This window comes from Typopeltis vanoorti, chromosome 23 (genome assembly GCF_054136105.1).
Source record: "Typopeltis vanoorti isolate ZY-2024b chromosome 23, IOZ_Tvanoo_1.0, whole genome shotgun sequence".
Lineage (NCBI taxonomy): Eukaryota > Metazoa > Arthropoda > Arachnida > Uropygi > Thelyphonidae > Typopeltis > Typopeltis vanoorti.
Window position 1 is genome coordinate 38,564,727 of NC_143571.1, and position 24,875 is coordinate 38,589,601.

Here is a 24,875-nt window from a genome sequence, read left to right on the forward strand (position 1 = left end):
TGTGGCTTTCATATTTCATTGGTCTCTCTCTCTCTCTCTCTCTCTCTCACAGCTTGGAAATTGGCTTATTTTCAAATATTCCTAAGAGGGATGAGATCTTTTTATCATCAAATTACTGTCTAATCTCTCTCACTTCACTCGTTAAAGTAAATGGAGAAGACCATTAATATTCAACCTACACTATCTGAAAATCTTATTACCTAATAAAATTGCTGCTCTTTGGTTGGAGAGACCTAGGTTCAAATCCTTGGATGAGAAGAAACATAATGGCTTTACAACTGAAGGTCAGGTCTCAGTTGGAGGTGGCATGGTTTTTCCTTTTACAAAACAGGCAAACTGGCTAGAAGAACAAATCTAGCAGACACAATACACTGTCTATTAAATGCATGTGTTCTTTGACTGTTAATCAATATAGCAACAAGCACAATAAATGATTGTCAGTTTGGATTCCAACATTGTCATTCAGTGGGAAAGGAGGGTGGGTAAACATAAGCAAAGTTGCCATAAATGCCATGGAAAAATTTGGGCAATCTCAAGTGGATGCACTTGATATCTCTGAGGCATGTTTAGCACAAATGTTCATTAAACAAACTCCTATCATATGGCCTGTCTTCTGACATTTGCAACTGGATTACCAGTTTTCTCTGCAATTGCATATTATATGTGAAGGTCTGGGCTTGAAAAATGTGCTTGTCCATGACAAGTGAGAATTTTTAGTTGACGAGCAAAAAAAGAAAAGCAGATGAGTTTCAATTTGTCAGTTTTATTTATGCAGTGCCGGTTCTGTTTTATGTTGTATTTTTTTTTTTTTTTTTTTACATGTATCTTCTATTGGGGAATGCTGGTTATTACAAATGCCTGTATTGTTGCTTATCATCATAATGAGATATGTCCATCGACAGGATATGATACAAGTACATCATTTTAATCTTTAGAGAATGCTCAGTCATACTTTGAGGTACCAAATATCACAATGTGGCAACCTAAAAGGAATATGAAGCAGACAGCGGTAATTAGCTTATTCGCACCCCAATGCAGCATTTGACTATTGACAATGGATTAAAACTTGGAAAGCTGGAGAAGTTGTGTTCTGAGTTGACATCATGTCATACTGCCCCTATCCATCTGATGCTGTTTCAGAGCCAGTCAGAATTTAGAAAGATAGTTATATGTAGACCCATTTTTATTTTATTGACAGTTATTATGATACTATATGTTTACAACATTTGTTTATAATGACAGAGAAGAAATTGTTTGATTTTTTTTCCCATAAAAGTGATTCAAGACATAAGGGTTAGGAACAAACATGTAGCAAAAAAAGATTGAAATATAGATTGAATTTGTGAAGAATCCATCATGTCATACTGCCCCTATCCATCTGATGCTGTTTCAGAGCCAGTCAGAATTTAGAAAGATAGTCATATGTAGACCCATTTTTATTTTATTGACAGTTATTATGATACTATATGTTTACAACATTTGTTTATAATGACAGAGAAGAAATTGTTTGATTTTTTTTCCCATAAAAGTGATTCAAGACATAAGGGTTAGGAACAAACATGTAGCAAAAAAAGATTGAAATATAGATTGAATTTGTGAAGAATCCATGCTGTTTGTTCATAGGTTCCTGTAAGGTAGGGTATCAAAATTATTTTTACATCATATTGTAGTCTGGGTGACGGATGATAATTATCAGTGATCTTCTGAATGGTAGTTTTGCTGTATCCAGTAAACATTCAGATTGCTTTTAATTTTATTCAGTTCATCAAAAGAGCAGATCATATGAGCCTTATGTATTTTTGATAATATCTATCTTCTGAGATGAATGATGGTGTGAGGATGAGTGAATGCTTCTGCCAGTAAAGTTTGGGTTTTGATAAACTGAAGTATTTTACTTCAGTTCCCAGAAAGAAAAAAAAAATGAACTTATGATATACTCCCATATCAAGTTCACTATTAAATGTGAATCCAATAATTGCCCATCCTTTTTTGGATAACTTAATAATTCAGAATCTCCTACAGGTCATACTGAATTTTCAGTTTAATGTGGTGCTCTTATCTCAACTAAAAGAAAATTCTTGTATTTAACATTATTATTATATTAGCTTTAACAGAAATAAACCTCTTTAAACACTTTTCATTATGTGTATCATTACTCATTGTTTTGGTTATGATTGTTTTAATAAAACTGTTTATATATATATATATATATATAAAGAATGCTGTTAACATGTCAATTAGTATAGAATATTATTATTTTTAGTACACATAAACTAATGTAGCATTTTTCTTTTTTTAAGCACATCCTCTTGATTATTATGGTAAGTAAGTGTTTTATGTTCAGTTTTCAGTACATGCATCGTAAGTTGTAATGTTTTTTTTTAGTTTACCTCAAAGCATCACACATGCAGGAATGAGTAAGATTTATGATATATGTATTAGCTGCTTTACTAAAGTTATGCACTATTTAAGTATACACAAAAGTAATTAAATAATAAATATATAGTTATCGGATGTTTGATTTATTTGTTAATATTTGTGTGTTTTGCTTCAATATTACTATCAGTCATTCACTAATGGAAACCATCAAAGTGGCAAAAAAAAAAAAAAAATTCGCTTTATTCACAACATATGGATAGTCTTTCTTCACAGGAGCATGTTGAAATGTTTCAATTGTTTTAGTGATTGAAAATACTGTAATCCAAACATAAGACAAAAAGGAGTTTGCCTGCTAAAACAGAAGTTTCAGATATTGGTTCTCATACTTAATTAATCTTAACTGTGTGATAAACTGACTCGGTAATTATTGCTGTTCAACAGGCTGAGTTGAGTAGATTGTTTTGATTATTGTAGCTATCTTGTCAAAAGGAAGTAAATTCTCAAACATTAGTAACATACATGTCTGCCAAGATGTTTTTATATTTGGGAGTACATTACAAACCTTCAGGAAAGGAAAATTGTTGTAACTTACTACATCCCCTTCTTATTGTCTTAACTCATTCCACTCTCACACAGATAATCTGCTTCTTTCTTATGCATTTTCTGTAAGTCCTTGTTCATGAAATTATGAATGCATCTCGTTGAGCAGTGCTGCATTCATAATTCCTCCATTTTTCTCCCAACTTATAAAAACACAAGCAATTCTCATTATCCACAGGCGACAAACTTAAGCCATTGAACTAGCTTTTCTTCCTCTCTAACACTGTTCATTTAACATAGCTTTTCTCTGAGTTTGTATTTTTTCCTTCCCAAAGATAGTCATCAAGATTGTACTGTTTCTGATTCAGAACTAATGTACTTGTTATTTCTTTGACCTTTTATATCCAGAATTGATACTTAAAAAGAATAATAATAATAATCCTAGAATATTAGCATTATGCTTATTTAGACTTTATGTGTTGGTTATACATGTTAATAAAGAACTTGGATGGTTTTAATAAAACAGAGGTAAAAAAAATTAAATAAATAAAAAGATAAAATAATTTGAATAAGAACACAGAATATTAAGCATGTATTCACATATTTTGATTATGTCCCCTGATCATAGTCAAAGCTAGCGTCTACTCTAGCTTTGACTATGATCAAAATAGAATCATAGAATTACAGTCTCCCAGATGTTAGGAAATTTTTGACATCTATATTTGTTTAGGCTAGGAGTTTTCTGTAAAGAATAGGCAAATTCCTAAAATAACTTTTGGAGTTTACACTGGTAGTATATCCTGTATACTCCAGGTAATGTATGAACTTCATCTTTTGCAGAGCAGAAATGGTAATCTAGTTTTAATTGATTTATGAACAATTTGTAATTGACATTTTTTAGATACTTCTTTAATATAATGAACTATTATTTCTTTGGAGTAATCCAATACTCTCTATTTGTTTGCTTGCTGTTTAGGTGCAGGATTGTAGCATTCTTGTTGAAATTATTGAAAATATCTTCTGATTCTCTTTTGGATTATGTCATTTGAGCAAATCACTCTAGCTTGGTGTGCTGGTGTTTTTATTATATTGTACATTTGTGCAGGATGTTGAATGTGCGTATGTTCAGAATCTGTTAGCATATGTGAGTTTTCTGTAGATAGTGTGAGGAAGAGAACCATCTCTTCCTCACACTATACTGTCACATTTAAGTGACAATATAAATATTGTCACTTAAAAATGTATTCCAATTATAATAATTAGAATACAGTTTTTCAAAATTTCACAAAGAAAAGCTACAATCCTTAAAAAAAAAAATACAGATCACTCCAAAACAGTAATAGTCCCTTATGTTAAAAGTATGTACCTGATAAAATAAATAAATAAATACTATTTATAAACTGCCTGTAAACTAATATTAAAACTAACTTTCCTTATTTTCTCCCCAGAAGATGAAGTTCATATATTATCAGTACCTGGAATATGATAATACTCCAGGTACATTCCAGTGCAAACTCTTATTATGAACAATCTGGCAGATCTGCAGTGAAAGAAAGAGAATAACACTTAAATTATATAATTATAAACCAATATGGACATCATGGATCACTAGACCATGTTCTCAGCATCCTAAATGCAATTAGATAGAGAAAAACTGTTATCTGTTAAAGATTAGACTTCAAAACTGGCATTTTACTTTATCTGATCTCTTGTTCATGGCATTAATGACTTTCTTTTTAACAATCTCTTCATTTGACTCACAATAAATCCATATATGTTGTCAGACACAAATCTCTCAGCATATTATTCATGATTTTTACTCACTGTCTCAACTCATCATTGTCATACCTTAAATTAAAGATGCCAAGAAATTATATTCTTGGTTTAATCCTTTATCCAAGTGTAAGCAAACAAAGATTTATGCACGAAAAATCTGGGCCACTTGTATATAGAGGTTAATGACTTCACATCAATTTCCTTAGTATAACACAATACAAAGCACATGAACTGATACACCTTTTCACTACCTGTATATGGGAAATATATGATTTCTGCATTACCTCAACCTTAGTATTCGTCTGGGCCTGGCTCCCACTGATGAGACCTCAGTAAAGATCAAAACTTGCCTGGATAGTGGCACTTCCCTTAATATATATCATTATACACACCTGAAAGAATGTGTGCTTTGCATTATGGGATACTAAGACAATTGACAAAGTCATTAACATCTATATACAAGTAACCCAACTGTGAAGATACTTCACGTGCAAACCTCATTTGCTTACACTTGGATAAATGATTTAATTTGTAGTGTAACCAAGTGAAAAGAGCTTTCAACATTGTCATACCTGTTTAGCTACTATCCTTTCTATCATACCGTTGTCCTCAGTAATATCCATTCTCGCATTCTCCTTCTGTCCAATCAAATCATTTATTCTTATGGCCACCACTAACTTATTTACTCCTCATATCCAAAGCACCAATCATCATTTTCATTTTTGTTGCTGGAAAACAAATCTTGAACATTCTTTCATTCACCTTACTTTTAATAATAGAATTTTCATGTTGTACTACTCTTGTATTGTCACCTTTTCTTTCCCCCCCCCTTCCAATCATAACTACTTCTAATTTCATTTTGTTGCATTTGTCTTGGTCAACTCAATTTACAAATCGTGGATTATATTTGCCACATGCTCACTTTCTTGCATTCTAGGTTGTGCTACCCCAAACACACACAATTTTGCTTGCTTTTGTTCTGTCAGTTATGCTCTCTTCTATACCCAAAATCCTACTCACTTTTTGGAGAATGTTATATTCTGAATTGCTTATTCACAGTTGGGAAGCTAAGAATCGCCAAACTTTCTTTCATTATTGTTCATTTTTTTTTTTTTTTTCAAGTACTTTTGCATGTGAAGTGAACAAAACATATTTCTGGAATATATATATTTGAGCATCTCTTTGCAATTAGTAAGAGCTTTTCAACCAAAGGGAATTAGCTAGTCCAATATCAATGATGGCAAGGTTTTCTTTCAGTGAATCAAACTTGCTAGAGAATATTCCTTTTTTATAGTCATAGACAGACTATAAAAACGGGATGGAAACAGGATTATTCTTATTATTATTATTATCACAAATTGGGTTTATAAGAAGCCAATTTATTTGGCTGCAACAGACTTTTGGGCCTGTTTATATAGCAGAAAATGTTAGATATTTATAGGTACTTTAAGTTAGCAAATCTAATTTTATTGGTGATATTTTATTTTATTTATTTATTTTTTGTGGTGTTTTATTTTTGAGAATTGACATATGAAGTAAGGATGTAAGAGTATCTTTAAAATTTATCTTAAGATCTGGTTTGATGTAGAACATCATAGACATCTCTTCTCCAGTAAATCAGCTTTGCTAACTTCAGGCATAATTCTTGTAAATCAGTAGGTCACTTAATCGAAAACTTACTAATATATATATGTATATATAGGCACACACACAATATGTATAACATTTGTATATGTGAGACAGTATAATAATTTTCAGTTCTTATTTTATAAAGTTATTCATTGGGATGAAGGTATGTTGCATTTTCTTGCCATTTTTGAAGTAAATTTTTTAATAATAGTTATTTTGATTTGGAAAATTGCTGTTGATATTTTATTTGTGTAAATCTTTTATGAAAACAATTGATTCTGTAAAATTGGCATGCAATTCACTGTATTTTAAAATTATTTTGAATTTTTTGAAAAGCTCATTAAAAGTATACTTCTGCAAAAAATATATATATCCAAATACATTTAATGAATCAAGTGAGGATATAACTAACTTACAGGATTTGTCCTTTCCTTACCCTGCAACTTGACTATTCATGTTTGTATTGAATGGAGAACTTCAGTTTTCAATGTAGTTTATTTTAATTTCTACTCACTTAATTCATTAATGAAATTTATTGCCAGATAATTTATTAGTTTATTACTGACGATCATGGAAGTAAACATTTTTTTGATATCTCCCACACACTATATGTAAATTCAGGAATTTTCCATAAATTTCAGCATAAACATAACACTCTGCAAGTATACAGAAGTAGATTATTAATACATTGGTTTATACAAAGTGCTTATCCTTTATCATGGGAACAGAGATTTGTTCTCATGATAAAGGATAGTTTATCTACATAATACATATTTGTTTATTGCAAAATTTATGTCCCACAAGAAAATAAGTTATATGTTTCATACAAAACTTGATACAATTCTGTTAGTTACACAACCAGCATGCACATAATCCCAAAGGTCTTGCTTTCTTGAAAGATGGCACTGACTTGCAAGAATTTGCGTTCGTGTAAACAGAGCCAGTTTGAATGAAGGGCATATGAATTTATGATGCAGAATGTTTGACACGTCATGCAAATGAATAGGAATTGTATTAAACTAATTTTAATAAATTGTTGGCTTGTTTTGTGTTTCCATTTCCATTTAATACTGTGATTCTTCCTTACTGCAATAGTTTGTGATAATACTACAGTAATTATATGTTTTATTTTCATTTATAGTGCTTCTCTTACAAATAAACAAAAATCTAAACAAAACATTATTTTCATTCAGTGTGTTAGTTAGATACGTCAGAGTTATATACATAAGAAAAAGGCTAAATTTTGGTGGTTTTAGTAGATTCATCATTATGGACCTAAAATATAGGCTTCTCGAGTTTTGTATTAATGGGATTGAGTGTGTCTCATAAATTGTTTTAGTTGTATATATATTTGGATGAAATTAGTTATTTAGAATCTTGAATAAAATAGCAACAAGATTTCATATTTGGTTTATGCTGGATAATTTCAAGTCTCTCTATTACATTCCATTAATAGTCTTTGTCCATGTGTGTGTATAATAACATCAAAATCTGCAATCAAGAGCAATTCTCTTCTTGGTAGCAGATTTTGATGTTATTTGGTATTTAACATGCTTACTAAAATTTATTGGCCGATTTTGGTTTTAAATGGTCATGAAGTTTATTTTCAGGATTCTTTCATATTATTCTCACACTTGTTTTTTCTTGGATGGTTTAACTGACCTAGTTCATTTTTAATTGATTTTCTTTCCTTGTACAAAGAGACATAGTAGTTGTGAATATATTTACTGAGGTGTTTGAGAACAAAAGTGATATTATGCAGAAGTGATCTGTTTTCAAATCGGTTTATCAATTTGAATTAGAGAATATAAAGAAACTCTTGATATGAGAGGACAGTGGGATGGGGGGAGTAGGAATGGTTGACTAATCCTATGATTATCATGAGATTTATCACTCTCAAATCCCTTATCTTTTAGTAGCTATATAAATTTCATTTCTTCCCCATGTTCCTTTTCTCCTTCCAGTCTATTTCCTTAATTGAAGTTTCCCTTAATAGTTACTTATCTTGAGGAAATTTACTGATCTATGTCCAATATATCTTCCTTGCACCCACTAGTCTGTAGCAGAATTGATTTATGTTTTGCTTGGTTGGTCTCTAGCTCACATCAGATAGCTATCTGATGTTGTTAATTGCTATCTGATGGAAATTTCTACTGTTATCAGCAGTAGAAATGCCTCATCCTATCCTGTTTTGTCTATTTCCCCTAAAATCAGCATAAGGAACATATAATTTATATATTTAATTTTTTTATGTTAAAACATGTAGAAAAATATATTCATTTTAATATATTATCCTTGTATGATATTGCATTGAGGAGTTCCAACTTTTATTTCACAGTAAGAATAGATTTTATTGTCTTTTGTCAGTTGATTCTTTTCTATAGTGCATAACTTGTTCACCAGTGGAAATATTGTTTCACTGATGGCCTTTGTTGCAGGTAAACATCATCATGCTAATTACAGATATAGACCATATGGTTTGTTCTAGTCTCATTATCCATCTAATATCCTCTTTTCCAGTTGGTTTATATTTTATTAATTGTTTAGGATATGTCTCCTAAGAGTTTGAAGAATAAATAGGGTAGGAGTCAAATGGATGTGTAATCTTATCAAGCAAGAGATTCATAAGAAAAGGATGGCATGGAAGGAATACTGCATGTCATAACGGATGTCATAAGGATGACATCCGTTATGAAAATTATAAGCAGTATGTCAGAAGAGTTGCAACTGTTGTACAGAATGCTAAGTCTGGGTATGAAAAGAAACTGGCTTTGCAAGCCAAATATAATTCCAAAGAATTCACTCCATATGTTGCAGGTAAAAGAAAGAATGAATATGGAAGACTAATTCTGCTGAATACAGATGGTATGATGGTGACAGATGCAGAAGAGGTTGTTCAACTAATGAGTGTCCATTTTTCTAAAAAGCTATCAACCTAGTATATGCAACATTGACTTAACTGCTACCTCTTCACTGGATGAAGAAACTCAGGTGAAACGAACTTTGATATGTAAAGATAATGATGTCATTTTGCTGTTTCACAACCAAAATAAGACTTCAGCAATAGAAATATTATTAAGAGAGACCTCTAGAGAGTCCCTAATTCCCTAGAGGTCTCTTAACAATAATAATATCGGGTGTTGGCCATTCAGTTTATTTATATGTTCTATCCAATTTTGCTTGTAATTATTCAGTTTTTCTTGTATTTTATTTCTTTTATTTTTAGTTGTTTTAAAATATCCGTTCCTTTTTTTTCGTCTAATGATGTGCATTTTTCAGTTCTTCTCATGAATCTCATTTCACTTGTTTGTTTATCTTGTTTATTGTCAAATTTCACTGCCATATAATAATGTTATGTTATTATATACCTGACAAGTGTTACAATATTTGGTTTGAGTGTTTTATTTATCAGCCTGTAATTTGTAAAAAATTTGAAGTTTTTAATTATGTATTTTTCTCCTTCCTAAGATATTTCATTGTCCCATACAGCAATCCCTCGATTAGTGTGTTTTCGATTAGTGCACCATTTTTTTTTCGATACCCAAATTCGATTAGTATGCCTCTAAAATTCGATTAGTGCACCTATATACATCTTAAAAATAAATGTTACAGATTTTAAAAAATTTTCTATCTATACATTTTTATGGTTAACTATTTTAAAAAATCACTCACCAGAACGAATTAATTTAGTTACCGATTTAAAACATTTTACAAAGTTAATGGCATACTACACTATTTCTATGTACACTATGTATACTATGTTCCAAATTTTTACCACCGAAATTTATGTCGTCTGCTATAGTACGCCCATAGATTCGAGACCCTTCGACACTTCTGCACATGTCACAAAAAGGAGAATCCATTCCGATAATAAGGTAATCAATCTATCTTCTGGGATGAGTTGTTTATTATTACATGTTGGAAAATTAACTTCTCTTTTATGATTATTGTAGTTTTTAAAATGGTAACTATTTTGCTTGTATAACAGTTGGAAAATTTTATCTATAAAGCACGTGATTTCACGTGTTGGCAACCAATTCTTATGTCCTTCATTTCTTTCTCCCCTTCAATGATAATGTCCAAGAGTTAATTAAATCTCATTCTGAAGAATTGAGTGACTCTGACCTGCTAAATTTAGATGCACAATGGGAAGATCCTGAAGAATATGAAGAAAATTTAATCATTGACAAGCCCAAAGAGATTTAACAGAAACAATTTGAAAGTATTTTTCATACAATCGAAGTTTTTAACCAGCAATGCTTATAGACTGACCCTGATGAAGAGAGAAGCAGTAAAATTTGCTGAAGTAGTGGAAGAGGCAATAGGGCCATACCTTCGATTGTATGAAAAAAATAAACAAAATGCCCACCAAACTACGTTTGCTCAATTCTTTGTTAAGAAGTAGAATCATAAAATTTATATTCTGAATATGTTTTATTGTCTTTCAGCTTCATGGTTTTCATTCAACTAGTCCCTGAGACATGCCTTAATTCTTTTATAAAAAAAAATTAAGGTTCAAAATAGAAATTTGAGGAACGAATTATACTTTTTCCCATAGGTTATTATATTCGATTAGTGCGATTTTGATTAATCGCCTGTTTTAAAGAACACATTAGGCTCACTAATTGAGGGATTGCTGTAGATGTAATTTTTTATTTTTATGATACTTTTTGTGTGTTCCTAGATTTTTGTATGCTGCTGATGTAATAAATTTTTTTTTTTTATATTATATTATTCCATTCTTTCTCGATCTCTTCATTTTCTTGTATTGTTTCTAAATAGTTATTATCTTTGTTGGTATAAATTTCTTATACTTAAATCGTATAGTAGTCTTACTTTGAAATTAGATTTTGTTTCTCTAGTTTATTTTATTTTATTTTTTTTTGTAACCAGTTTGGTGGAAACCTTAATTTTGCTTGCACTAAATAACTGTAAACAAAGTAAGTAACTGTAGGTTTTTTTTAGCATTTTTATAGAGCACACACCTGTTATCCAGATGCCAAATCCACCCATCTTACAGTCTCTAAAATTTTTTTTTTTTTTTTCCATTTCATTCTCTTATTTTAAAGAACTTTTTTTTAAGCTTGCTTTCTTCTATCTCACAACCCTCTTCGGAATTGAGAATGACATACTCTTATAATTTCCCAATTCTGCCAGAATTTTTTTTTTTTTTTAATCCAGTGTTTTCTGTGAATGTATTTCTGAACATCGTAGCTAGAATATAAGTTTGATTGTGCAGGATGAATTTTTTCAATTCATTTTGCAATTTCAGAACCTTCTGAAACTTCCATTATTGCATTTTTCCTTTAAGTTTAATTTTTTAAACTGTATCATAAGGTATATTGCTACCTGACAATGGAGTAACTTTTAATTATCATTAAAGAGCATTTCAGTAACCATCAGATACTTTTCTTTAAAAAGAAAAATGATCATGAGAGTGAATTTCCAAATGCTTCCAGTTGTAGTTATTGGGCAAGTCATCTGCATTTGCTATAACCTGATTCCACTTTTAATTCCACTTCTACATCTTTATAATTCTGTCATTGATACTACTCTTATGATATAAATAAGAAAAACAACTGTAACTTTTGTTCATAATTATATATATTCTCAACACTAATAAAAGATCAGTGGTCATTTGAATGGACTCGTGAAATATATGAGGTGCAAAACAACTCTAATAAACTTTCTTGTATTATATCTGGAACTAGATTTTTTCCTTGGAGAGTTGTGAATGATTGGAATGGGTTGCCAGAGTAAGTTTTGAGTGCTTTGTTAATTGGTTCAAGGAATGATATGATAGATTGTGTGAATAGATTGGTTCTCTGGCATTGAGTCTTCAGACTCAATGGGGTGTCCATATAATAATAATACCACTTTTTGGCTCACATGGTATGCAAAATTCACTATCTTTACTCACACAATGCTTCATTTCCCTGTTTATCATTTTATGAACTTATTTTTTTTTTTGTCAAAATCACTTCCTCAATGGTTTACAGTATCCACCAAGTTTGAGGATATTTCGTCTATTGGTTCTCTCAGCAGATTGTCCTGAATAAGGATACTATCAGTGGGAAGTTTTCAGTATCGAAGCCACATTATAACATAAATAAAGAGTTTAATAAAAATAAATGAGCCTCTGTAGCTCAGTCGGTATAGATGAAGCTCTTTGGTCGGAAAGACCTGGGTTCAACCAGATAAAGGTTCAAGGAACCATTATCTGATCTCTTTAGACTAAAGGTGAGTAGCCAGCATATGGGTGTGTGTGTGTGGGGGGGGGGGGGTTGTCACCCGGAGACTCGGATTTTGCATCTCCCCAGAACAGGTAAACCGGCTCCATGAACACACATCTAAAGATATAGGGCAGACCAGGAGGCATAGGGCTAACCACCTGTGGTGGTCAGTTTCGAATCATAATAGGTCATGCCTAATATGATGTAACAGGCCACAAGGGCCTAATATACGTATAAGAAGGAGAATAAAGGATACTGTCAATTTTGCTTTTTAGTGCTTTAATGTAATTGTGAAGACTGTTTGTGGAATGTTTATTCTAAAGAGGATGCCAATTAAAAATAATTTCTGTGATAAATTCTATAGGACTGTAACAGAAAGTAAAGAATTGAATGGAGATTGTTTCTCTGAATGTTTGAAAGAAGTATTAAACTTTTAAGTTGATCAGTTATGAGGTTAATATGATGTTTGGCTTTCATTGAATAGATCTAAGTTTGAATGCCATTACTATGTGTTTCTGCTATGTGGAAATTCCTACATGTGATCATGTAGAGATTTTCAGCTTAACATAAGGTAATTAGTCTGAATGTGGAGGCACCTGGGGTTTTTCATTAATCAGGAAAATCAGCATTATGAACCCATGTCTATAGACATGGTACATTCCATTAGGGGCTGCAACAGAGGGGTGGCAAATGTGACTGCAGTAATACCTGCAAATCCCTAACAAGGAGACTTGCACTCATCTTGGAAGAAATGAACAAGAATATGTATTTAAACTAATGCAAATTCATCACTGAAACTATTAATGCATGGTGTGATGCTATTTGATGTGTATATGTGCGTAGCAGAAAGTAAAGTCACCTGTGGGCATAAAAATCTATGCTCTTTACACTGATCAGTGTAAAGAGCATAGATTTGTGACTCACATTTGACTGGTGGTGATGATGACCCTTGTTCAATGTTTTGCTTATGAACATGTAGATCCATTTCTGTATGCATCACTGCAGTAAAGTATTGTCACAGTAAATATTTGAAAATAAATATTTAATAACTCAGTTACTTAATAATAAGAACTCAGTTGTGAGTTCTTCATCTGTAAATGAATTCAAGAAGAGATATGATAGATATTATTTTGATAGTTTGGGTCCCCCTCGATGAGTCTACTGACTCCATGGAGATACCCGTAATAATAATATTTGAAAACAAAGAAAAATTACAGATAGCTTTGTTTTGTAATGCATGATCTGTGGAAACTATGTTATACACAGTATTTTATTTTTTTATTTTTTTTGTGATTGTATGCAATGGTACAACATACTGGCACCTTTATTAACATCGACATATAGCATACAGATATGCATAATTTAATTTTCAACTTTTCCTGCTAGCAAGGAATGTGTATCAGCACCTATTATGTTTTAAATGCATCACTGATCATAGGGAGTTAATTTTGCAAATCAGAACTCTCTTATATAGCATTTTAAATGTGTGCATTAGGGTTTAAATGTTGTGGGGGGGGGACTTATCTTTCACTCAAGCTTAATGGAGTGAAACACTACTGAGAAAGGATTAAATATATTATTTAATTCTTCCAGTATTTCTTCTCAGGCAGAGCCATCTTCAGGAAGTACAGTATGAGTTTTAAGGCTTACAAAGGCAATACAAACTAAGTGAAATGTACAGATGAAAGACTAGAGTTCTGACCAGCTGGGACATCCTCTATGGGCACCTGTTGGTAGCCTAGGATGTAAACTGGAATCTTGAGGTATTAGGGTTTCTAATATTTTGGGAAGACTTCTCTTCTTCTTTGGTAATTATAACAGCACATCACAACATCATGTCTTGTGACCTCCTTTTTATCTCTTCATAACTCTTAGCACCAGTTAGCATCATTATGTTATTTATATGTGAAATTTTTGGTCTACCTTGTGGCCTCTTTCTTTCTACAGTTTCCCTCCATTATTTCTGTAATCAGTCCCCCATGCCTCAAATGGTGTCCAATTAGGCTTTTTCTTCTCTTATTGATGTGTTTCATTAATGACCGCTCTTCATGAACTATATTTAGAACTTCTTCGTTACTTTTCCTTTCTGTCCAACTAATTTTCATCATCTTTCTCCAGCACCAAAATTCAAATGCCTCCAACTTTTTCATGTCTTGTTTTGTTAGAGTCCAGGCCTCACAACCATATAATTCAATGCTCCATATGTATGTTTTCACTAGCCTTTTTTTGAGCTGGATGCTAAGTCCTTTACTGGTAAAAATGTTTCTTCTGTTATAGAATGCTTTTTTGGCTAGGATTATTTCTGCTTTAATATCTGATTGGTTTCTTCCATCTTCTGTGGTAAGACTTCCAAGATATTTAAAAGAGGATACCTGTTGTATTAGGTTACTATTTATTTCCAGGTTTATTTTCATTGGATTTGCTTTACTTGTAATTAATAATTTTGTTTTCTTATAATTAATAATTTTGTTTTCTTATAATTAATTTTTAGGCTGTACTGTGTGAAGATTTCTTCCATCTTTGTTAAGGTGGCTTTCAGTTTGTTTTCGATATCAGCTATAACTGCTATATCATCTGCAAACCGTAGCCAGTTAATATCAATTCCATTTATCTTAATTCCTGTTTCTGTTAGTTCTTATACAACCATATTTATTCACGTTAGACTGATTTTTGAGATCAGCTGCAGATGATTCTAAAAACAATTTTTCTAAATGTGCTGCTATGGAGCATGTGGTCTTTTTCCAATTGATTCTATGAGCAATATCCAAAACATGGTATGCAAAAGCCAACAACTAATCATGGTCATGACTACAGATGTATTTTTTATGTTGTTTTATGCAAATTGTGGCTGATCTTCCTGTCTGTCCATAGCAGACCAACCTGCAGAAACAGAGAACTCTATATACACCAAGAAAGAACTGAGAAAGGAGGGTGCTGGTTTTTAGTGGCATAGATAGTTTCAAGTGGGACTTAAAAGCTGTGCCGAGGTTGTATTTGTACAAAATTAAAAAGCCTATTCAAAAATTTTTTTTCTTCCTGGCCTTCTCAAATCATACTTAAACCCTTCAGTTCTTTCCTCCCCTAGTTGTATGGTTTACCTAAAATCCACAAACCCATCCTCTTCTTTCCAGACCTATAGTAGATGCTACTGAATTCCTCCTGCTCTGAATTATCCAGTTATTGAAATCTTTAACCTTTTACTGAACATATACTACATTATATATTAAAAAAACTTGACCCATTTAAAAATTTTATATTGAAAATCTGATTGTGAATAATAGATATCTGTCAGTTTTGACATCATCTCACTGTTCACCAACATTTCCTTAAATGACACCTTATCACTTTTAAAAAAACATTTTTCCTCTTGGTATCACTTAATAGATCCGTTTTCCTTTGCTATCCATTCCTAATATTTCTCTTGGAAGGACAAAATTGACAAACAGATAGAGAATATCTGTTTTCTCTCCTCTCATCCTTCCCTTATACCAATTTTTTCATGGAAGATTGTGTATGCTCTTGTCTCAGTGTCCTCTCAAACCTTGTAGCTGGCTAAGATATGTCGATGTATGTTCTCTATTTGGCCTAATGGCCCGGATACATGATTCTTTCCTCCGTCACCTCAGTAATATCCACTGTAGCATCCAATTTACAATGGAAAAGGAAACTAATAATCATGTAGCCTTCCTCGGTCATCTTTTTGACATTCCTACTAATGGTATCTAATGATAACCTGTACTTTTCAGTATATAGGAAATCTACTCAACACAAGCAGATACATTCACAAACTCTTCTATCATCCCCCTCCCTCAACAATATGGTATCATTAAAACACTAACCAATAAGAGTCTATAATCATTGTGCCAGTGAGGCCACTCTTGCAACAGAACTTAATCATATACACACCTTCCTGTTTAATGGCTACAGTTCCCACAGGGGGGAAAAAATCAATCCTTGCCCAGTCTATGACCTTCTTTTCAGAAAGATTTTAGTAATGCTATCACCATCCTCTATCTGAGGTATGTCAGAAGAAATAGCCACAATCTTGAAGAAAGAACTTCTGCACAGTTTTTAAGTTCATTTTGACTATCTGCTTCACTAAGGACCATTTTCCTTCTCTCTCAATTCCTGGTAAAAAGACGCCATACTCCATAGCAGCAAATTTAGAAGAGAAAGTAGTTACTAAAGAAAGAGCTTTTTGACCTCATTTCAGTGTTGTAAAATTACATATGAAAAGTGTATATTAAAGTTCCAACATTATTTTCAAACCAAATGTTTGAAAAAACTTATGAAAGTTTTGTAAAATTTGACCTGAGAGCTTATGAGAATATAATCCTTAGCATCAGAGTTGCCTTACCTTGCACTACTTAAAAGAGCATGATGCTGCCCAAGCATCCATATGTTTGCCTTTTATTAGTGCATTTTTTTCAGTGCATCAGGCCTCTGAAATCTTAAAAAAGTGCACTAATAAAAGGCAAAGATTTGGGCAGCTGTCATGTTCTTTTAAATAGTGCAAGCTGAGGATTGTATTCTTGTAAGCTCTCGGGTCAAATTTTACGAAACTTTGATAAGTTTCTACCAATATTCAGCTTTGAAATGTTTCTAAAAAAACATTTGAAATGATTCTAAAAAAAAAAAGTCTCTCTCTTATTACATAGGAAAAGTGGTTATTAAAGAAATAAGAGAGAGACTTTTTTTTTTTAGAATCATCTGTAGCTGCTCTCAAAAATCAGTCTTACCTGAATAAATACAGTTGTATAAATCTCTCCAAAATATGGAAAACACTGATACTTAGAGATTCCAGTTTACATCCTAGGCCTTCTACAGGTGCCCACCGAGAGTGCCCCACCTAGTTAGGACTCTACTTTTTTGTCCATGTGTTTCACTTAGTTTTGTGTGTGACAAGTCTCGTATTTTACTCCCTGAAGATGTTTCTGTGACTGAGACAAAATATTGGAAGAATTAAATAATATACATTTTGGAAAATTATGGAGACAACTACTGTGTTTGAGTAAAATTTTAGTTTAATATAAACCAAAATTCACATTCGACGTTTCAACCTTTATATCAAGGTCATCTTCTGGAGCATATATACCATATACAGAGAAACAAGCTGCACTACAATCTACATGGTATGTTAAAGTTACTGACCAACACCAAGCCGGTTGAGATTTCTTAAGGTTGCAGTATGTAATAGCAGACCCTGCACTTGCAAGATAAAAACACTAGAAAGAAGATTTCAATCAAAAAAATCTTATTTAATAAGTTTTATTATTTAATAATAATAAAACAAATAAGACAAAGTAGTTGTCTCCATAATTTTCCAAAATGTATTCAGATCACCGTGTAAGCCTAAAAGAAAGAATTTAATAATATTTTTAATCTTCTCTCAGTGCTGTTTCACTTCATTAAGTTTCCAACATTGATAATTTTCAATCATTTAATACATTGTCGTGGATTGAATCAGGAAGTGTAGTCAGAAATTGCTACTAAATGTTTGTTTTCTGGCATATGATAAATATACAATCTTTTTTTGATATTTATAATTCAAAATAAAAAAGTGAAAGATATACTGAACAATTTCAAAGAATGATTCCAGTCATATCTGTTTATAAATAAATCACTGCTATTTTGTGGTCTTTATATTCTGAAATATTGAACTGTTATTTTTTCAGATGAAATGCTATTGTTATCTTAAATTTCATAACATTCAAGTAGTTTTTATATAATAACCAGTAATACTTCATTCCTAATAAAACATCTTTTTTTTTTTTAATGTAAATCTTTGCACTAGGAAGTTAAGTGCCTGTAATAAATCAACCAACATATAAATAATCAGAATAAATAATTAAAAATAAAGATTTCTGATTCTGATATTAATGTGAATATGTATAAAAACATATATCATGCAATTCATTACAAATAGTTATTAAAACTTATTAATAAGTTTTATTATTATTAAATAATAAAACTTATTAAATTATTAAATAAGATTTTTTTTTATTGGAATCTTCTTTCTAGTGTTTTTATCCTGCAAGTGCAGGGTCTGCTATTACATACTGCAACTTTAAGAAACCTCAACCTGCCTGGCATTGGGGGGGGGGGATGGAATATATTTTATATCTGTAGATGTGTATTCATGGGGCCAGTTTGCCTGTTCCGGGGGAGACAAAAAACTTGAGTTGCTGGGTGTGTGTGTGTGGGGGAAAATCTACCTCTGTATGAGACTGGCAAACTCACTTTTAAGTCGAAAGACACCAGATTTAAGGTTCCTCACATCTTGGACGGGAATCGAGCCCAGGTCTTTCCAACCCTTCATCTATACCAACTGAGCTACAGAGGCTCTATTTTGATCAGAATATAAACGAGTGAAATGGCAGTTCTAAAAGATAGAACAACAACAATGGATTTGAAACAATATGAGCCATGTACTAGTGTAATACAATACAGTATTACACTAGTAATAATTACAGTAGTTTGCAAGACATGGTTTAGAAAAAGAAGCACTGCTTATAACTAAATAAGACTCTCCCAAATTTTAGACAAAGAAGGTCATTTGTTTATAGTTCAAATTTGGGTGATGTAGTAGCTTTTGCACTCTTTAAACATTTGAACAGATGCTGAAATTTGAAGTAGTAACAGTGAAGTAGAAGAGTTTTAGACAATTCTGTGGTTAGTGTCAATTTGATGCTGTGCTAAACTAGAGTTCTCAGACTTATAGATGATATAAGATTGATGTTCCTGTAGTTTATTCTCAACCGTATGACCTGTTTGTCCCATGTGAAAGAGATGCAATCACAAGGAACTTGATAGATACCTAGGAGGAATAGAGGAGATCATTTATACCTTGGTGGCAAGTAACCAAGATTGAGATATTTAAATTCTATTATTGTAGGTCTACCTTTTAACACATTCATGTTGGGAAGTGTTTTGTATGTTTAATGTACCCACGGGACTTCTCAATACTATTTGTGTGCTGCTTCCATGTCGGGCTGGCAGGATTACTGACACAAAGTTTATACATCATGTTAGTTGCAACTCTTTTGCTAGAATTTTAGCTGAAGTTAGTATTTGTGATCTGTCTTAATAGAATCAAAAATTTCAAATGTTGAAAACACTTATTTCATGTAATTGAAGATTTGGACAAATGTTATGACAATTATTTTTAGTTAGACGTGTTTGGTGGTACAACAAATGGTTTTGCTTGTGTCTATGCAGCATTGTTTCTGTGGGAGGGGACGTGTTTCATTAGGTAGTGCTGTTTTTATCCTAGTTGTCTCTTATTGTACTATTTGTTGACAGTATATTACACAGACTGCAAATATCGATGTACCTTATTCAGTTACACAATAAAACTACTTTTCTTTTTTTTTTTTTTTTTTGCGTCTGCGGTATAGAGGCTGTTAGGGAGGACATGTTGTTCACTATATAGAGACAGCTGCTTCCAGTCTTTGAGCAGTATACATGTAGGGAGTAAAAATTGAAAATGAAATATATAAAGAAAGAAAGAAATAGATACACATAAGCACAATAAATTGTACAAGAAGATTTGCTCTTCCATCAAACCATATGTAATCCTGCCACACCTACACGAATGACCTGATCACCATCATTAGATCATGTGATAAGTCCCTCCCTATAGTTATTTACTGAGCTAGCATATGCAGTGTTTCTTATTGGTTAGTGATTTATATTTTGCAAATAAATTCCTTTCCATCTATTCATACATTTTTTTTTATGCCCATCATAAATGCAAATAAAGTCTAGAGTTTATAGATCATGTATTCTTTACTCCACTCCTAGATACTTATAACACAATCACACATATAATATCCCAGATGTAAATTATTCATAATCCATTTTACAGTACTGGAAGTATTTTTATTCATGCTTCTTCTTTCTCTTCCTTATATTTGCTATTCTTTACATCTTTTAGTAAATCAAGTATAGTAACTTAATGTATTACAACTACTTAATATATTACCTCCTATTATCCCCCTTTTAATATATTACCCCCTAACATTATGGGTTAGTTACAATTGAAGAAACAGTCACGAAAAGTGGTGACGCTTCATGACTGTTTCTTCTGTTCGCAGTGAGAGAGCTATGATCACCCTGACGTGAATGTGTTAAATTATCATTTCACTAAATATACTGTTTAATTCAGTTCTAAATTTCTGATTTAATAAAGTTTTATTAACTTCTTGTGTCAAACATGTTTCAGCATTTGCTTTCTACCACACCACAAATGCTTAAAGATGTTGATACGCTATGCAATTATTCATAGGTATCATGTGATTACAGGGTTTTATATACACAGTCTTGACATAAATACTGTTACTCACAGAATTGTGCGAGCCTGGTTCTGTTGATGGTGCTGTGTGCAGCCAACATTTGCATGTTTATCAGTGGAGAGAGAGAGAGAGAGCGATATGTCTACTGTACAAGTTAACATGCAGTAGGGAGATTATGACAACCGTGTAGCTGTAATAGCACTTCACATGGTTGGAATGCAGCTACCTGTTATTTTCAACACTTTAAAAACACTTGGGATCAGGATGTTTGTGTATTAGACTATTAACCATTATAACGATCTAGAAGATGTATTGTTACATCGTCTGTATTGACTGCCAAAGAACAGGTTGACCATGCTGCATTAGGTTGCAACAGCTTGTGAGGGTTGTGAAGGCATGCCTCCACTGTAATCCTGTGAGAGCAAAGAAAGTGATATCGCAAGAAAAGAAATGAACATTTTGCAGGGAACAATGTTACATGTTCTAACTGATGACCTGGGGTGAGCCTGTTGTCATTCTACTGGACACTTTCTAACACCACGACTTATGCAGCAGAGGGTGATAAAAATAAAAGGCACTCCTGGTAGTACATGAACAACAAACACAGCACCACTAACGGAACCAGGCTCGCAAATAGCACACAGTATTCAGAGAAGTTATCACCCCATAGTCAGTAATGGATTGGTGGAGGGGTGACATATCAGGGGATATCCAAGTTCCATTTCTGCGAGAAAAGGATCAAAACCTCTGACAAAGTGTATGAAGACACCATGCTGGAACCTGTGGTAAGGCCCCTGACAACTTGTTTTACTGTAGGCAGTGGACCTTCCAACAGGACTCGGTCCCTGCACACAAGGCGAGGACCACAGAACAGCGGTTGGAGGCTAATGTGCATGACCACATATCACCATCTGATTAGCCATCTGGAAGTACTAATCTGAATCCGTTGAGCTTCAAACTGCAGTTGGAGCTTGATAGAGTAGCCTACAAGAAACTACACCCCAGCATCGCAGCCTGAAGGTGGATTTGGAGTGACAAATGGCAGTGTTATCGTTGGATGTTGTGCATGCTGCCATTGGAATATGGCTTCACAGACTTCTGGTGTGCTTTAAGGAAAATGGAGGACATTTTGAACATTTAGTGCTGCTATATGCATGTTATACATGTGATTTGTATGTGCTGAAAGCAGTAAATTAATTGCATGATAGATTAAAGGTTTATGCTCTGTTGAAGTTATAACAGTATTTATGGCTAGACTAGGTACTTGTAATAAAGTGGCAAAAAAAAGTAACACATACAGGAACAGGAGTGCAATTTCAAATAATCCTATTATACATAATTCTAATTAAATTTCATGTGAAATAAACATTCTGCTGTTTCATGTTGCAGATCACCTAATGTATGAATATTTCTTCTAAACCTTTAATAACCTATAATAAATGATACTACATTTTTCTTTCTTTCTTTGAAATTATTTATATGCAATGGCTTCCAAGGTTTTTCTCACTTTAACCATATCACTTCTGATATGTCACGAGTGAGAAATCATGCTGTGAGCCATGTCTGTAATTTATTGGTTTGAAAATATTGAATCCAGATGGTTACAGAAGGTGATAGCATAATGTGATGGGCTTCCACAGCCAACATCTTGCAGGAGTAACCTCAATCCATATAACACTAATAACAGGTTATGAGGGGCAAACAACTGTTATGTATATGTAATGTTGTCTATTAACAGTAATAGTCTAATAACACATGGAACAGCGATGATATACACCGTATGTTTACTTGAGATGCATGGGATAGCAAGTGAGGAAAGGGAATCATGAATCTAGTATCTCTCTGTTGCTATTGTGAAATATAAGTAAATGAGGTATGGAGAAAGAGTGTATACTATATTTTGAATTAAATTCATTTGTTTGTATAAGCATTAACATTTCTTTGACTCAGTGTATTGATTTCGATTGATTCTTCTTGGTTTCGTTATTTGTATTAATGTAGCAACAGATGAACGTATTATCTTATCTTTTTTGTAGGTGTGTGTATTCTGTCCTTTCCTCTCTCTCTAATGTGTGTATATATATATATATATATATACATACACTATCTACCAATAATTATCCACACACTTTAGCAATTTACAGTTGATACCAGTAGGCGAACCCTAATATCAGGTATGTCCATCTTCATTCCTCCATCAAAGGAGCACCGAGTTCAGCAACAGATAGAGGATGTTCTACTCTGCACAGGCCAGGGCAGTCATTTAACACCTATCTCTTTATACCATTCGATAACAGCTGCAGCTTTGTGGCATTGTCATCTTGATAGCAACATAGGTCTGTTCCATAAAAACTCCACAGTGTGGGCAGCACCTGATTATCCAGAATATCAAGGTACTGAGCTGCCTTCATGGAACCACGGACAACGACCAGTGGGCCCACTCCAAACAAGCTGAATGCATCCCACACCATTACTCCTCCACCACCAAACTTTACTGTGGGTACAAACACACTGTGGTAACAAGAGTCCACTAGGCTGCCTCCATTCCCACATCCTGCCATCAGACTGGAAGCTGGTGAACCTTGATTCATCGCTCCTCCCATTTTCCACTGGTCAATTGTCCAGCTCACATGCTCTTTGCACCAGGCCAGGTGAGCCATGTTGTTCATTATTGTGATGTTCAGCTTTTGTGTCGCTGCTCTTCTGTGGAACCCAGTAAATGGAGTTCTTTTTGTACAGTATTAGTGCTCATTTGTGTTATGGCACTCTGAAACTCATCATGGATGGTCTGTGCCGATTGTAGCCAGTATTTGCGTATACCACCCATTTTTAATACCCTCTTGTCTCTCTTAATCATTTTCAGAGGCATCCCTGGGTGTTTTTCTGCACTAGTGATTCCATAACGTATCCATTTGTTGATCACATTGACAGCTGTTGATTTTGGATGCTCCAGTTGAGTGACAACGGCACATATGGACATGCCACCAGTTTGACAGCCCACAATGACACCTCTCTCTCTCTCTCTCTCTCAAGTCACTTAGTTCACCTTATGTTGCCATATCACCTGTATTCACTACTATAATGAAATGCTGCATCCTGCTATCTGTATGCCGGTTTTTATGTTATTAACAAACCCAGAATGTTCCATAACTTCAAATAACAGGGGTGTCAGGACAATTATTGGTAGATGTGTGTGTGTGTGTTACTAATGTATATATATACACATTGTGTATATATATACATTAGTAAAGTAATATGTGTATATATAATGTATATATATACACACACACACACACACACACATATATATATATATATATATATGAGGGGGGACTGAAAAGTTCTGATAAACACCTAGAATAAAAAAAAAAAAAGGAAGAAAAAAAAACATTATTGCAATTTGATGAAACATGGGGGGGTAAAAGGTTTTAAGATATATCCTTTCTTGTGGTTATCAGTTGCTTTAATGTTATTTTTGCTTTGGTTTGTCAGAACTTCTCAGTCCCCCTCATATATATATATATATATATATATATATATATATATATATATATGCAGTTTATGATGTAATTATATATTTTAATTCTATAAATAGACCATAGTTCTCAAATTAAGAAAACTGTTTTTGTTGCACTTTTAATGTGACATGGACATTATTAGCAATGAACCACATTTAGAATGGCAACTGTTATAACATTTTAATTCTTTGTCTGCACATTACATTGGCATGTAAATATTTTTTTATTGCATGCTTTTTGTTGTGTTATAATTTAGCTTTTTATTAGTTAAGAATACATCTGGAAAGTGTATGCACAACATTCTGATTATGTAAGAAAAATTTCTTACATTTTGGAACTAATGGAATTTTTATATGTTTCCTATATTAATAGTTTTCTAATGTAGATTAATAGAAATTAATAAGTGGATAAAGCACATAACTGTAATATGCTAGCATCATATTATCCTTTGAAAGACATATTGAAAGAAATTTGTATAATAAATTTTTCAAATCAGTCTCACAAAG

At 32.7% G+C, this 24,875-nt stretch overlaps 1 protein-coding gene across 2 annotated transcripts in view; it reads left to right on the plus strand.

The window, feature by feature from the left end:
• LOC150093788 (cytoplasmic dynein 1 intermediate chain 1-like) overlaps positions 1–24,875 on the plus strand; it is a 479,575-nt gene that overhangs the window by 162,975 nt on the left and 291,725 nt on the right. For both annotated transcript variants that reach the window (XM_090413194.1, XM_090413193.1), the window contains exon 5: positions 2,301–2,321. In XM_090413194.1, the coding sequence (XP_090269320.1) occupies positions 2,301–2,321 (21 nt within the window). The remainder of the gene's footprint in view (positions 1–2,300; positions 2,322–24,875) is intronic.